This window comes from Bos grunniens, chromosome 4 (genome assembly GCF_055505025.1).
Source record: "Bos grunniens cultivar Pamir isolate PY7600 chromosome 4, Bosgru_T2T1.0, whole genome shotgun sequence".
Classification (NCBI taxonomy): Eukaryota; Metazoa; Chordata; class Mammalia; order Artiodactyla; family Bovidae; genus Bos; species Bos grunniens.
Genome location: NC_141168.1, coordinates 2,838,350 through 2,854,053, shown reverse-complemented (window position 1 = coordinate 2,854,053; position 15,704 = coordinate 2,838,350). Strand labels below are relative to the sequence as shown.

Sequence of the window (15,704 nt, the reverse complement as noted above, 5' to 3'; positions counted from 1 at the left end):
TTTATGGTATGAATGGAGTCATGTAGTGTTCCCCAATTAGCTTTGTTCACTTAATAGTAGGTCTTGGCAATCTCTCCTGTGTTAGTAGGTGAGAGTTATGTGGTTCCACCATTTATTGATTAACGATATCATATTGATGGACATTTCAGTTATATGTCCTTTTTCACTGCTGTGGAAGATTCTGCACTAAACATCTACAGACACAATCGTGATGTGCTGAAGCAAATATTTCTGGAGGTTTGATAACTCCCGAAGTGGAAATAAGCTGCATATATTTTAAATTTTGGTAGCTATTTTCAAGTTATCCTCAAAAAAGCTGGTACCACTTTATCTTTCCAACGGTACTGTATGAAAGGACAGTTGCCCCATGCTTTGAGAATCTTTGTTTAGGCAGGAAAATAGCCTCAGTGTTGTAATTTGTATTTCCCAGATCTGTTGAAATTAATCATCTTTTCATGTATTACATTTATTTTTCTGTGAATTGTTTATATAATTTGTCTTTTTTATTGAGTGGTTGACTTATCATTTTAAAGAATTCTTTGTGTATTATGTTAGGATTATAGACTTTTTTTTTAATTTGGCTTGCCCTATGAAAAGTGAAAGTGAAGTCGCTCAGTTGTGTCCAACTCTCTGCCACCTCCTGGTCTGTAGCCTACCAGGTTCCTCTGCCTGTGGGATTTTCCCGCCAAGAATACTGGAGTGGGTTGCCAATTCCTTTTGTTTTTTTAAGCTTTTGATTATGGAAGCTTTAAAATTTTACCTTGTGAAAAATGTCACTTTAATTTTTTTTTTGGCTTCTTCTCATGGCTTGTGTGATCTCAGTTACCTGACTGGGGTAACCTGAGATCAAGGTAGTTAAAGGCTAGAATCATAACTACTAGGTCACCAGGGAATGGTGACCCCCTCTTCCCCCCTCCCGCCAAAATATTTTTTATATTGACGTCTAGTTGATTTACAAAGTTGTGTTAGTTTCTGGTTTATAGCAAAGTGATTTATTTATATATGTATCTTCTCGTTCAGATTTTTTTTCTTGTCACTTGTTTTTGTAAAATTTTTTTCCTAACGTTATCCCCATGCCAAGAGTTCTCCTGTGCTTTTAACATTTTATGTCTGTGCTTTTTTATGTTTAGCTTTTATTCCACATGGAATTTTATTTTGGATGTTGTGTGAATTTAGGGCTTCTAACAGTTTTAATACAATTTATTGAATTATTTTTTATTTTATGATATATTTAAATTCTCATTCTTTCTTTTGTTGTTCAGTAACCAAGTCATGTCCGACTCTTTGTGATCCCATGGACTGCAGCACATCAGGCTCCCCTGACCTTCACTATCTCCTGGAGTTTGCGCAAATTGATGTCCATTGAGTCAGTGATGCCATCCAACCATCTCATCCTCTGCCGCCCCCTTCTTCTGCCTTCATTCTTTCCCAGCATCAAGGTCTTTTCCAGTGAGTTGGCTGTTCGCCTCAGATAGCCAGAGTATTATAGCGTCAGTATCTGTCCTTCAGTGAATATTCAGGGTTGATTTTCTTTAGGATTGACTGGTTTGATATTCTTACAGTCCAAAGGATTCTCAAGACTCACCTCTAGCACCATGGTTCAAAAGCATCAATTCTTTGGTGATCATCCTTCTTTGTGGTCCAGCTCTCACATCTGTACATGACTACTGGAAAAACCATAGTTCTGACTGTATGGACCTTTGTCAGCCAAATGATGTCTCTGCTTTTTAATACACTAGGTTTGTCATAGCTTTCCTTATTGAATTCTTTCTTTTCCATTTTGTGATGTATTTAAATTCTCATAATTTTAGAAAATTACTGTTTCATAGTATGTGTTTGTCTATATACATTATAGAAATTTTTTCAGAAATTTCTTGATTAGCTCTGCATTTAAAATAAACTTCAGAATTGTCACATTCTATAAAGAATTCTGCTGAAATTCTTTGACGTTGCATTGAGTTTATTAATGCATTTGGGGTTTCCAAGGTGTTAAAGAATCTACTTGCCAATGCAGGAAATGCAGAAGACATGAGTTTGATCCCTGGGTCAGGAAGATCCTCTGGAGGAGGAAATGACACCCCCCTCCAGTATTCTTGCCTGGAGAATTCCATGGATAGAGGAGCCTCGTGGGCTACAGTACATGGGGTTGCCAAGAATCAGACACGATTAGCACACACACAATGCAACTTGGGGACGATGGATATTTTTACAATATGTATTTTTTCATTCAGCAATAAGAATGTCTCACTGTCAAGCTCTTTTTTGTCCATCAGTCATCTACCACATTTTTGAGTATTTCCTCCATGCTAAACACTGATCTAAGAGGTTGGGTTATATAAATATTGGAATAGAAGAGATTGCAGATACGAAAACAGTTTTACTAAGGTAACTTCCAGAGGAGAAAGGATCTCTGCCATCTGTCTAGTCAAAGCTATGGTTTTTTCAGAAGTCATGTACGGATGTGAGAGTTGGACCATAAAGACAGCTGAGTGTCAAAGAATTGATGCTTTTGAACTGTGGTGTTAGAGAAGACTCTTGAGAGTCCCTTGGACTGCAAGGAGATCCAACCAGTCCATCCTAAAGGAAATCAACGCTGAGTATTCATTGGAAGGACTGATGCTGAAGTTCCAATACTTTGGCCACCTGATGCGAAGAGCCGACTCATTGGAAAAGACCCTGATACTGGAAGAGATTGAGGGCAGGAGAAGAGGGTGACAGAGGATGAGCTGGCTGGATGGCATCATGGATCCAATGGACATGAGTATCCATAAACTCCGGGAGATGGTGAAGAACAGGAAACGTGGTGTGCTGCAGTCCATGGGATCGCAGAGTTGAACGAGACTTAACCGAACAACAAATGGAACTTAACCTTCGTAAGATTTTCTTTATGTAGTTCTATTTTTCTTGTTAGTGTTATTCCTAGATATTTTGTATTTGTTGTTGTGGATGGTACAATTTTTTTTATCATACAGTATTCTGGAATTTTTTGCTGATTTACCATAGAAAAACTATTTTCTTTTTTTGGTCATTATATATAACTGGCTTACTGGAATTTTGTTTTAATATTTGATGCTTTAGATTTTCAGACTGTTGTATCTGCAGTCTCCTCTATTTCAGTATTTATGTCTCATTTCTTCTTCTTGTACTTTTTGTTCTAGAAGTTTTCATTGTCAAGTCCTTCTATATAATGTCTGGTAGTGGGCTGATGACAGGCATCTCTATCTTGCCATCTTGTTAGGAGTTTAACGAATGTTCGTTTAATGTTTTACCAGTGCGTATGGTGCTTGCTGTAGGTTTCTGATAGTTACTGTTTGTTTAGCTAAAAAAGTGTGTATTTTGAATTAGGGTTTTGATTTTATCAAATGCTTTTTCTGCACCGTGATCATGAGGTCCCTGCTTTTTATTATTCGTTCCTGTTTCTTTACCTGGCTGCACCAGGTTTTAGTTGCGGCACGTGGATTTTGGATATTCCTCCTGGCGTGTGGGATTTTAGTTGCAGCGTGGGATCTAGTGTCCCAGGCGGCCAGTGGTAAAGACTCCATCCACCTGCCAAGCCAGAGATGCAGGTTCCATCCCTGGGTTGGGAAGATCCCCTGAAGAAGGCAATGGCAGGCCACTCCGTACTGTTGCCTGGAAAATCCATGGACAGAGGAGCCTGGCAGGCTGCGATCTGTGGGATTACGGGAGTCGGAAGGCAGTGACATGTGGGACCTAGTTTCCTGACTGCCGATCTAATCGTGCACTGGCAGTGGGCTGTCTTAGCCACTGGACCACAGGGAAGTCCCGTGAGGCCCCTCTTTAATACCTTACTGTGACGTATCGATAGATGTCCAGTGCTGAATCAGCCACACATTCTTGGGTTCACAGTCTTCTGGTTGTTCAGGTTTTGTTCTTTTTGGTGTTTGGTTGCTTTTCATTTTAGGACTGTCTGATCATAAGAGAGATTGGCTTATAGTTTTCTTTGTGCTCTTCTGTGTTTTTGTAAGATAGGCTAACTGCCTTGAATGAGTTGTGAAATTTTCTGGATATTGTAAAAATCTCTTTGTTAAATGTTGAAAGAACTCTTGTCTGCAAAGCCATTTGGGTCTGTTGCCTGTTTAATTTTTTTTTTTTTTTATTATTGGTCTGTTTAACTTTTTTAAATCCACAGGTCAATTCTGATAATTTTTTCTGGAAAAATTATTCTTTATGTTTATATTTTCAGTATAACAAATGATAGAGTTAAACGTTTCAGCTTCCTAAGTGGGTGTGTTGAAGGTAAATTTTTTGAAAACCCACGCATGTCTGAATGAAGTCTTATTTTCACACTTGACTGATAGGGTCGAGTCTTCAAGTCTAGCTGTGACTTAGATCCCTTTTCCTCAGAGTTTTGCTGGTACTGCTGTGTTGTTTTCTGGCTTCTAGGTCTGCTCTTGAGAAGTCTGATGACATTCTGATTCTTCATCAGTTGTGTGACCTTTTTTCTCTTCCAGGAAGGTTTTCACAGTTCCTCCTCATTGTTACAGAATTCATTAGCATAGGTCGAATTATGTTTCTTGTACTGCATTTGGTGGATACGTTGGTCTGGAAATGTGTGTCCTTCGGTTCTGGGAAATTATCTTGGGGTACTGTTTTACTCTCTTTTTCTCTGTCCTCACTTTCTGAAATCCTTGTTATTGAATTTTGATGCTTTGTTTATATACAAAGCATGAGCATGATGAAGCAGTTCATTGAGAATCTTTTGGAAGGATAGGTGCTTTGGCAGTTCACAGACTCAGAAAGAGCTGGGCAGCTCAGGCTGTGGAATATCAGGCGTCAGGGTCAGGGCGGTCTGGGCCCCGGGCAGGCTCGCAGCTGCTGGCGGGGCTTCTGCACAGGCTCCGGCTGCCACTTCCTCCTCAGTTCCTTTTCTTATGGAAGCAGAAATGTTGTTCCTGTTTGGCTGGGTGCCGCATATCTTCACTGATTTAGCTACACCAAAGTGTGGGTCTACTTTCCAGATCTTTTGATAAGATTTTTTTGTTTTTTGAGAGAAGCTGTAACTCTGGTAGTTACATATAGTTATATTTTAAAAATGTTGAGAATCAAGTTGATTAAAAAAAAAAAAACATAATTCAAAGATAGCATGTTCCTTATAGGCCACAGGATTCCAGCCTGCAGGTTAATAGGTTAATAGTTGATTCTGCCTTCATGATTTTGTAGGTTCCATGGATTAGTGATCTTTCTACCTAAAGACTGAGGAAGTTATGGCTAGCTACCCTTTAATATTTTTATGTATCAGAGGGTTTGTTACTATGTGAAGTGAAAGTCGCTTAATCGTGTCTGACTCTTTACAACTCCATGGAGTGTAGGACTATACAGTCCATGGAATTCTCCAGGCCAGACTACTGGAGTGGGTAGCCTTTCCCTTCTCCAGGGGATCTTCCCAACCCAGAAATCAAACCCAGGTCTCCCACATTGCAGGCGGATTCTTTACCAGCTGAGCCACAAGGGAAGCCCAAGAATACTGGAGTGGGTAGCCTATCCTTTCTCCAGAGAATCTTCCCAACCCAGGAATTGGACCGGGGTCTCCTGCATTACAGGCGGATTCTTTACCAACTGAGCTATTAGGGAAGCCCAGTTGTTACTATAGTTGCTTCCTAAATAAACTCAAGAGCGTTATACTTAGTGTTTGGTAGACCTGAGTTTAAATCTGATTTTGCTGTTTACTAATTTTTGGTTAGTCTTAGTTTTCACATCTGTAAAAGGAGAGTATGGGGCTGGATTAAATGAGAAAATGAATATAGCTAGCTTGTTGAAGTACAATGAAGCTTCTCTTCAGTGCTTCAGTAGTGCTAGACTTATTTGAAGTTTTATTATTAGTCTTATTTCAGTTAGGAAGGAAGTCATGCTTAGCACTCCAAGTATGAAGGCTTTTAATACAGCAGTTAGAGGCTTCTACAACCCTTGGATAGCATCACCGACTCAATGGACATAAGTTAGAGCAAACTGTTGGAGGAAGTGAAGGACAGGGGAGCCTGGTGTGCTCATGGACTCCTGGCAGGGGAGTCCATGGGGTCGCAAAGAGTCTGGCGTGACTGAGTGGTTGAACAGCATCATCCACCCTTGGTGGTCAGGAGCACTTAGTCTGAGGACCAGAGCCTGATGGTTCAGAGTTCGTCTGGAGGCTCTTGGAACTGAAGACCCTTGTGGAAGCGTCAGTGGTCAGTCTCAGTCTGCAGCACTGGGTGCTGACTTCTGATGGTGTTGAGTCTCAAGAGGCCCCCTCTGACCGTCACAGCCCCTGCCAGCCCGGAGCCACGCATGGTTTTCAGTAGCCCATTCTGACTTATGAGAACCTCATATCTGTGAGGGGGTGTGTGTGTCTGTCTGTCCGTCCTGTGCCTGTCTCATGAGAGTAACTGAGATAATTGTGACTCAGACTTCCTGTGACTGCCTTGCCTTGCGTTCTCTAACTCAGAAGCGCACAGGGAAGGAGGCTCTGGGAAGTGTAGCATTGTCTGCCCTGTTGTGTAGAGTGATGGGGACCACAGTCTCAGCATAGCTGTGGCTTCTCTCTGTGGAAGGAAGAGCAGCAGTTGCTGGAAGGACTTTTTGTCCTTTTTTGTCCCTTTTTGTGACATTTCTTCCTTACACTTCACGAAGTTAGCAACTAACCATTAGCATTTTAGAAGGTTTCACTTTTAGAAAGAGGGTCTAGATTCTTGGGAAAAGAAGTGGGGCATTGTTTCCTCTAGATTCTCAGTCATGATGGGAACGTTCAGTTGGCTGAGCTCAGACCATTTTCCTTTCCCAGGTTCCTCATGCTAACAGAGCACCCAAGAGTCTAGCTTTTATGGCTTGCATATCAGAAGGCAGAGCCCTGTCTTCTTTCAGGACTCTGATTGATTCCCAAACACAGGAAGAGAAGATTGAGTTGTAAGACAGGCAAACAGGTCAGTGTGTACCACACTTCGGAAGCAAAGTACAGAGTTTATTTTAGGGAAACCTGTCCAGGGTCCCATGCAAATAAGAGAGTTTTAAAACAAGACTACAAATTATTTTTCAAGCAACATAATGTATGGGCTCTTTCTGAAAATTTGCCTGGTGGTTACTCAGAATTTGAGTTATTTTGTAAGACAAATATGCTTACTTGGAAAGTTCTTGAATGTTAGTTTGATTCTTTTTTCTCATTACTATAAAGTTTAAATAAATACTGTTTAAATAAAGGGTCTGGATTTCCTCACCTATAAAATACGGAATTTTGAGTCAGTGATTCAGAATATGAGGTGTATACATGAGAATGGTGTCGAGGCAAAAAAGAAGGTTGAGAACCTTTGGACTAGAGCAAAGACAGGAGAACTTTGTAAAGGGCCAAATGGTAAATATTTTAGATTTTGCAGGTCATAGGGCTTCTGTTGCAATTCTCTGCTCTTCGCTTGTAGCTTGAGAGCTGTAGACAGTGGGTAACTGAATTAGCATATAGTGTTCCAATAAAAGCGTTTTTACAGAAATCGGGCAGTAGCTAAATTTAGACTAAAACAGGTAGCAGAGCCTATGTATGGGGGCTGTAGTTTGCTGAGTCTTGGATTAGACAGTTGGTGGAACCCTGTTCCAGACAAGTATTGTATAAAGTTTCTAATCTTAAATTCCAGGTTCCTGGAAAAGATGAGGAAGTAATAAGAATGCTAAGTAGAAGACTTGTGTTCGTTACAGAGACCTAATTGCTGTGTAATTGAAAAGTGTAAAAATTCCAGTAACTGTTTCTAGTCTTGCTGATGGGGAACACTGATTCCCTCGGTAACATGTATGTCTAGTGTAACCTTTGGCCTTGGGGTTTCTAGATTTCAAGATGCAGACCACTCTTCCCCTTGGGATCCAGTGCTGTGCTTTCTTCCTGTGAAACTGTGGACTAGTGTGGGCACATTTTGTTTTCTTGGTTCTACTCAGTATGACAGACAGAAACTTAAAAAGGACTTGTCTACATTCCAAATGAGAACAGAAGGAAAATGATGCAGAAAATGTGAGAGGAATAAGAACAGGCACACAGAGTTCAAGGTCTTGGTTTGTTTCTTAGAATTTTGAGTTACGGTTCTTTTTTATCTGGTTTTGCATTCCATAATCCAAGTGGAAAGAAAGTATGTTTTTGTTTTCTGCTTGATCAGGTGTTTGTTTTTTTCTTTGCTTATTGTACTTTTGTCCAAGCAGAAGGTTGCCCACATTTGCAATCATTCTTGTCTCCTTTGGGGAATTATGGTGATTTTGCACTTTAGGTATTTAGTTTCTCTCAGCAGTGTTTCATAGTCCTTAATTTACAGGTCTTTCTCGTTTTTTTATATTATGGTTATCCCTAGTATGTATGTCCTATTTTTATGTTACTGCAAGGATTTGTTTTTTAATTTCCAGTTGCTCATTCCTTGTATGTAAAAAAAAAATTGTTGACTTTTTAAAACTGATCTCATATTTTGCAGCCTAATTCAGTTCACTTACTAGTTTTCGTACTTTTTCCCCATAGATCCCATGTGATTTTCTGCATAGCTGATGATGTTTGCTGTGAAGAATGGTGGTTTTTTACTTCTTCCTTTTCAGTCTGAGCTCCTTTTGTTTTTCCTTGTCTGGTCGCACTAGGTAGAACTTGGATTACAGTGCTGAGTTGCAGTGTTAGGAGTCACAGCCCCATCTTGTTCCTGATTCTAGAGGAAAGCATTGACTCTTTACTTGGGGTGGTTGCTGTAGTTTTTCTATACAGATGCCCTTTGATCAGCTTGGGGAAAGTCCCTTCTATACTTAATTTGTTCAGAGTTTTTAGGAATGTGGATATTCGGTTTTGATTAACTTTTAAATTGATTTTCCTCCTTATGTAGAGATGATAATGTAATTTTCTACTTTGTAATATGATCTGTTACATTGATTTTTAAAAAGTACTGATTTTTGAATGTTAAATGAACCCTTCATTCCTGGGATAAATCCATGTGATTGTGATGTAGGGTATCCTTTTAATATATTGTTGAGTTCTATATGCTAATTTTTTAAAAATCATTTATACGTGTATGTTTTGTTTTTCTAGTCTGTTTCATGTGCCTCTGCTCTAATCTTTATTTTCTTTTGCAATCTTTGGTTTAATTTCCTCCTCTTTGTCTAGTTCCTCAGGACTTAAAGTAAGGCTGTTGATTTGAGATCTGTCTTCGTTAGCGTAGGCAGTAAAGTTCCTTCCATGTACTGCTTTTGCTGCATCCCATAAACTTAGGTGTGTTGTATTTTTGTGTTCACTTTCCTCAAAGTATATTCTTATTTCCCTGGTTCTTATTTCTTCTTTGACCTATTGGTTGATGAAGTGTGTTGTTTAATTTCCATGTACTTGTGCATTTTCAGTTTTCTTTTTAGGATTGATTTTTAGCTTTATTATTACAGTTGACCCTTGAGCAATGCAGGGGTCAGTTGCACCCCTCTAACTGTTCTATCAGCGAGCTTTCATGCCTAAGAATGTTCAATAAATTGATTTTCTTTAGGTAGATGTGTAGTTTAAAATATTTTAATTAATAAAAATGGGCTTTTTTTTATTAAGCATTTATGGGCTTCCCTGTTGGTTCAGTGGTAAAGAATCTGCCTGCCAATGCAGGAGATGTGGGTTTGATTTCTGGGTTGGGAAGATCCCCTAGAGAAGGAAATGGCAACTCACTCCAATATTATTGCCTGGGAGATCACGTGGGCAGGGGACTGGGGGCTGTAGTCCATGGACCTGGCTTAGTGACTCAACAACAAACAAACAACGTTTGTAATGGTTTAATATTTTAGAATGTCCTGTTGGGAATCCCTAAAAGAAACATTGTTTCAATATATAATGTATCTGTTTAAATTGAGTAAGACTGACTCATGGCCTCTCCCTCACAGATGATGACTTTGACCAGTTTGATAAGCCGGGTGCGGAGCGGTCCTGGAGGAGAAGAGCTGCGGACGAGGACTGGGACAGGTGCGGACCCCCCTGGTTACATGCAGGGCCCTTGCTGGCTCATCTCCTTCTGCCGCTAGGCCGGGCAGAGCTCTTTCCTGAGAACACTGTTAGCCGCCCATGCTCTTTCCTGAGTAGGTCTGCCTGACTGGGCTAAAGAAGGGCAGGGGTGGGTGTTCCAGGCGGAAGGCGTTGTGCGGAGCTCCTCCCCTGGCGGTGCTGCCTCCGGCTGCCAGTGGAGCTGTCTGTGTGTTTATACAGTGACGATGTTGAGTTGGTGGGCACTCGGAGCTATTTGGAGTAATTCTGTGCCCGCAACAACAGTAACAACAGAGTTCCTCCACATGCTGCATTGCTGCAAGGACTGCCCTCCAGCTGCGGCGTGCGGTTTGTCGTTGCGGTGGCTTCTCTGGCTGCCGAGCACGGGCTCTCGGTGTGTGGGCCTCAGTGACTGTCACCTGGGCTCGTGGTTGCGGCTCCTGGCCCCGGGCTCAGGCTCAGTAGTCGTGGTGCTTGGGCTTGGCCGCTCTGCAGCGTGTGGGGTCTTCCTGGACCGGGGGTTGAACCTGCTCCCCTGTTAGTGGGTTCTTTACCACTGAGCCACCAGGCAAGCCGGGTATCTTGTAATTTAGTTTTATATATTTCTGACTAGTAAAGATGGAAAAATATATTTGGAAATCATTTTCAAACTTACAGGAAGATGTGAAAGTAACACGGAAATTCTTGCAAGGCCTCCTCGATCAGACTTAGGGTTGCTTTGCGTCATGTTTATGTTATCTTCCTCTCACTCATTTTACACACATACACACAGGCACGCACACACACACACAGACACACGCACACACACATAGGCGCGCGCACACACACACACACACACACACACATAGAACACTTTGTTCTTTCCTGCACCATTTGACAGCGGTTTGCAGGTGTCATGCCGCTTCCAAATCTGCAGTGGTCACCTAGGTTTTGTCAGTTGTCCAAATAACATCCTTTTTAGCAAAAGTGAGTTTCTTTTTCTCCTCCTTGTTTCTTCATCTGTAAGAGTTCTGTCTTTAAAGGCTTCTGTAAAGGCTCTGTAAAGCCTTTGTGTTTAATGACTTCTGACTTTTTTGAAGAGGGTGCACCATTTCCCTGTGGACCAGCCCTCAGTGTGGGTTTGCTGGTGTCTCCCTGGGACTAGACTCAGGATGTGCTTTTGGTCAGGAGCGCCTTTTGGTGACCCTGTGGCCTTCCTGAGGGCATCTCTGCAGGGGGTACATGATGTCAGTCTAGCTGCTTTCTGCCTTATGTTGGTAAGAAATTCTTCCCTACTCTGTATTCTCTATGTTCCTAGGAAAGCTTTGAAGTGTGTGTGTGTGTGTTTAATAGTTACGTATATAATCTACCTGAGATTGATTGATTTTTTTTAAACTTAGAATTTGAAGTGTACATGGAAGTAGACTAGTACAGTGTAGGTAGCGTTCCGCCCTTCAGCTTCAGCAGCATCAGTATGTAGCTCGGTTGTGTATCTATGATCACAGGCATAATTTCATCCGAAAACATACCAGATTGTGTCTCTCTAAAAAATAAACGATTTACAAGTATAGCCATAGTAGAGTTCTATCCTAAGTCACTTAATATGAGTGTCTTATTAGTGTTCACACTTCGCTGTCTGTCTCATGTATATACAGTTTTCTGGTGGCTCAGACGGTAAAGCATCTGCCTGCCATGCAGGAGACCTGGGTTCGATACCTGGGTCAGGAAGATCCCCTGGAGAAGGGAATGGCAACCCACTCCAGTATTCTTGCCTGGAGAATCCCATGGACAGAGGAGCCTGGTGGGCTATAGGCCATAAGGTCGCAAAGAGTCAGACATGACTGAGTGACTAACACTTTACGCTTTCATATATATTACAGGTATATACACATGTGTATTGTGGGTATGTTTCTGTGTTCTCTCTTACAGTTTGATTTGAGTGCAAAAGATGCAAATCCCATAAGTTAGGGGCTCTGCAGTGTTGTTCCTCCAGCAGGAGTAACAGTCTTGTTAGCTTCTTGTTGCCCTGTTACCAGCTGTTAGATGGTCCAGATGGTGATGCTCTCATTCTGTCATTCCTCCTCATTTCTGTTGTGATAATTCTGTAATTATACTTGGTTCTTTTGAGGTATAGAGTAAGTGCTTGATTCTTTAAGTTTTCAAAATAATGGGTCAGTTCCTTAGCATCTTCCAGAGGTGTTTTGTTTTTGAACCATTTTGAATTCATAGATTTAAATACTGCATGTGCGATTTTATAACCCATTATGATTGTTTTCTTATTAATGCTTGAATTGCCCCAGTATTTGTTCAGTGGGAATTTATTTTGGCTGTCATGACATTAGTTGGCTTTCTGCTATGATGGAGCTGGGTTTTGTTTATAGTGTGAGACAGGGTTCTAATTTTCCTTGCCCTTTCCAGTGTGAATAGCTCTTGTCCCAGTGTTGTTTACGAACAGTCTCTTCTTTTCTTTACTCGTCTTCAGTGCATGTTTGCATGTGGAGGTGCAGTATCATGTATATTTCTTTATTTAATATTGCTAAAGTGTAAAGTAACCTCTTTTGTGTACTGGGTGATAGAGGGTGAATTTTGAAAGTTAGGGAGAAGAAAGAGTCAGAAAGTATAACAGGCTGTATATTCACATAGGAAAGAGCATGTTCAAAAGGTTTTAACTGAAGGTCATTTGATGAAGGGTTTTTTTAAATGGGGTAGTGTTAAATAAGCAGGGAGAGTCGATGAGGTGTCCAGAATGTAGCAGCCGGTCTCACATGGGAGCAGTGATGTCCCAGGATCCAGCCGGAGCTGCTGTGGAGAGAGCGGGTGGTACTGGAGCGGTGCAAGTGGGAGGGAGCGGCCGTCTCCTCTGCCTTGGGACATTCTGTTGAGACCTCCATGGGCCAGTCCTATGGAAGAAGGGCCAGAGCTGGGAGCTGGCAGGGAGGGAGCTGCTGCGGCGGCCTGGGGTGGGGAGGTGTGTGGAGGCTGCTCAGGCGCAGTGTTGGCACTCGCATTCCTGATTTTGAAAGGCTGCAGCCAGGTGAAGAAAAGTGAAAGTGTCAGTCACTCAGTCATGCCTGACTCTTTGCCACCCCATGGACTGTAGCCCACCAGGCTTCTCCGTGCGTGGGATTCTCCAGGCAAGAGTACCGACCCAGGGATCAAGCCCTGGTTTCCTGCACTGCAGGCAGATTTTTACCATCTGAGCCATGACTACCTGCAAAATACCTGTTTCCTGAAAAGTTTCCTGTGTAATTCTATCGGTTAGTAAACATGTACCTGCTCCCAAGGATCTGATTGTCTTCCTCAACTAGTGGTCGCTGGCGAAGCCTCTCAGGTGCTGTGCAGTGGAACGCAGAAAGCCACCTCATCCTTGCGGTGCTCCTGTCACTTTCTAAGTACCTCTACTGTCTGCGAGCATTACTGCTCCCCCCTTTGAAAAGAGGCGATTTGGGCCACTCACTCCCTTTAATTCATTGTTTTTGGTGACCATTGGTGTCATTTTGGTAGTGTTTGATATTTTAAAATTTCTTCCCTTTTGTGTACCTCTTTATAAGGATCCTGCTTTATGATAACAGCGGAGAAGTACATTTAATTTTTGTGTGGTCTGTGTGTAGTAGGTAGGAGTTGGACTCTGGCGCTAGACTGTCTCAACTCATCTGGTTTCTGACTTGGTGGCAGGGTGATCTTGGGCCAGTTATTTAACATCTTGAATCCTTGTTTTCACGTGTAAAAAGTGGAGAATGACGTGTCTGCTTGATGGGGTTGTGTTCTAGTTACGGAGATGTGTGAGGGGTCGGGCCGCTCGCCACTCAGAAGTCAGTAAACAAACCAGGCTTGTGGAAAGGCAAGTTTGCTTTACTTCAGGTGCCGGCACCTGGGGTGGGGAGGGTGGCGGACATCTGTCCAAAGGCCGACTCCTGCCCCTGCCCAAGAAGCAGCGAAGGAAAGCATTTATAGACAGAGTGGTGATGAGGGGTTGCGTGCAGAAACAGCACAGTCATCTCTAACGGTCATCTTCAGTTGGTCATCAGTGGTCTGAGTAGCGTCATCTTGGTTGTTTTAGGTACACTTAATCTTCAGTTCTGGGGTGTCAGTTCAATTCAGTCGCTCAGTCGTGTCTGGCTTTTTGGGACCCCATGAATCGCAGCACGCCAGGCCTCCCTGTCCATCACAAACTCCCGGAGTCCACCCAAACTCCATGTCCATTGAGTTGGTGATGCCATCCAACCATCTTATCCTCTGTTGTCCCCTTCTCCTCCTGCCCTCAATCTTTCATTCCCATTTCTTTGCAATCAGTTCTCAGAATTATGGCAGCTCAAGTCCTGGGTACAGTCTGGTCGTTGTGTAGTTAACTTCTCCACCTGGGCTTTTAGTATCTATAAGACAGCTTACAAGATATGGCTCAGAATGTTATCTATAACCCTTGAGAAAGATTCCCCGGTGGCTCAGACTGTAAAGACTATGCCTGCAGTGCAGGAGACCTGGGTTCAATCCCTGGATTCAATCCCTGGATTGGGAAGATCACCTGGAGAAGGAATTGGCAACCCACTCCAGTATTCTCACCTGGAAAATCCCATGGATGGAGGAGCCTGGCAGGCTACAGTCCATGTGGTCACAGAGAGACGTGACTGAGTGGTCTCACTTCACTTCGGAAGGAACTAAAGGTCCTGACTCTGCTCAGCGACTGCATTGTTGTTATTTAGTCTCCTTTGACCGTTTTCCTTTGTTTCAGCATTTCTCGCTTCTCTGGTTAAACTTACTCTTGACTAAAGTTTTGCACAGGCAAGAGGCGGGCAGAGGGCATGGTGGGGGGCGAGGGCCATATGGTCCTGCTCCGTTTCAGCGTGTCAGCACAAGAGTGAGTGTGTGTGCAGCGCCTAGAGTGACTCGCCAGCAGTGTATGGAGTGGGCGTCAGTGATCGCTCGAGCTGCAGCTGATGTGTGTTGCTCTGTGCGGTTGGTCTCTCCTCTTGCTTGCTTATTTAACGCTCTTTCTTACTACCTTTGTTAGTCAAGGAAACAACTGTTCATCTCTGTGCACTGTGTTCATTTACAGCTGATACAATTTTCATTTATCTTTTAAAAAATGCTCTTGTTTAGGAAAAATACTCATCAGAGTCACTGATTGCTTATTTCCATCTATGTGTCAGCAAAAGGCACCAACACTTTCTAGATTTTTGCTTATGTGATTACCAGCACCTGTTCATACTATGGTTTTTAAGAGTTCTTCCTAGTTAGTATCCCCTGGGCAAATGATATTACCTTCTGTTTTCAGTTATTTAGAGTGATGCTCCAGAGGGGTGCTTGTCCTCAAAGAGGTGCTTATATTTTTTGGGTCATCTAGAATCAAATTCTCAAAAGCAGTTATTGTAAATATTGTGACTAGCAAGCGTTTATTTCCTCACCATTGGAGAATGAATGTAAAACAATGAAGATACAGAAATTGTATCTGAAAGATGATTAAATGATTTGAGGATTGAAAATGTTGAAAGAAGTTATACATTGTTCTCTGATAACTGTTGTATTTATGCAGGTCCATGAAAGATTTTTTCCATGAGCTAAGTTCTTGTCCTGGATTTGTCTCTGCTGTGTGACCTTGGGCAAATCATTTAATCTGTTGTCCCTATTTTCTTTATCTATAAAATGATGGTATAGAATCTATGTAAGGTAAACTTAAAGTGATAAAAGAGATACTCAGTGCATGAATGAAATAATTTGTTGTTTCTAGTTCTAAGAGATAGTACATTGAATTTCTCTTGTAACTTCAAATGTACCTTCCAGG

General features: G+C 42.0%; 1 protein-coding gene across 14 annotated transcripts in view; it reads left to right on the top strand.

Moving 5' to 3' along the window:
* The window catches only part of RBM33 (RNA binding motif protein 33), a 111,249-nt gene that overhangs the window by 2,364 nt on the left and 93,181 nt on the right, over nt 1-15,704 (top strand). For all 14 annotated transcript variants that reach the window (XR_015163071.1, XM_086398133.1, XM_086398132.1 and 11 more), the window contains exon 2: nt 9,850-9,928. Coding sequence is in view for 13 of the 14 variants with exons in the window: in XM_086398133.1 (XP_086254259.1) it covers nt 9,850-9,928 (79 nt within the window). In the remaining variant the exon portion in view is untranslated. The remainder of the gene's footprint in view (nt 1-9,849; nt 9,929-15,704) is intronic.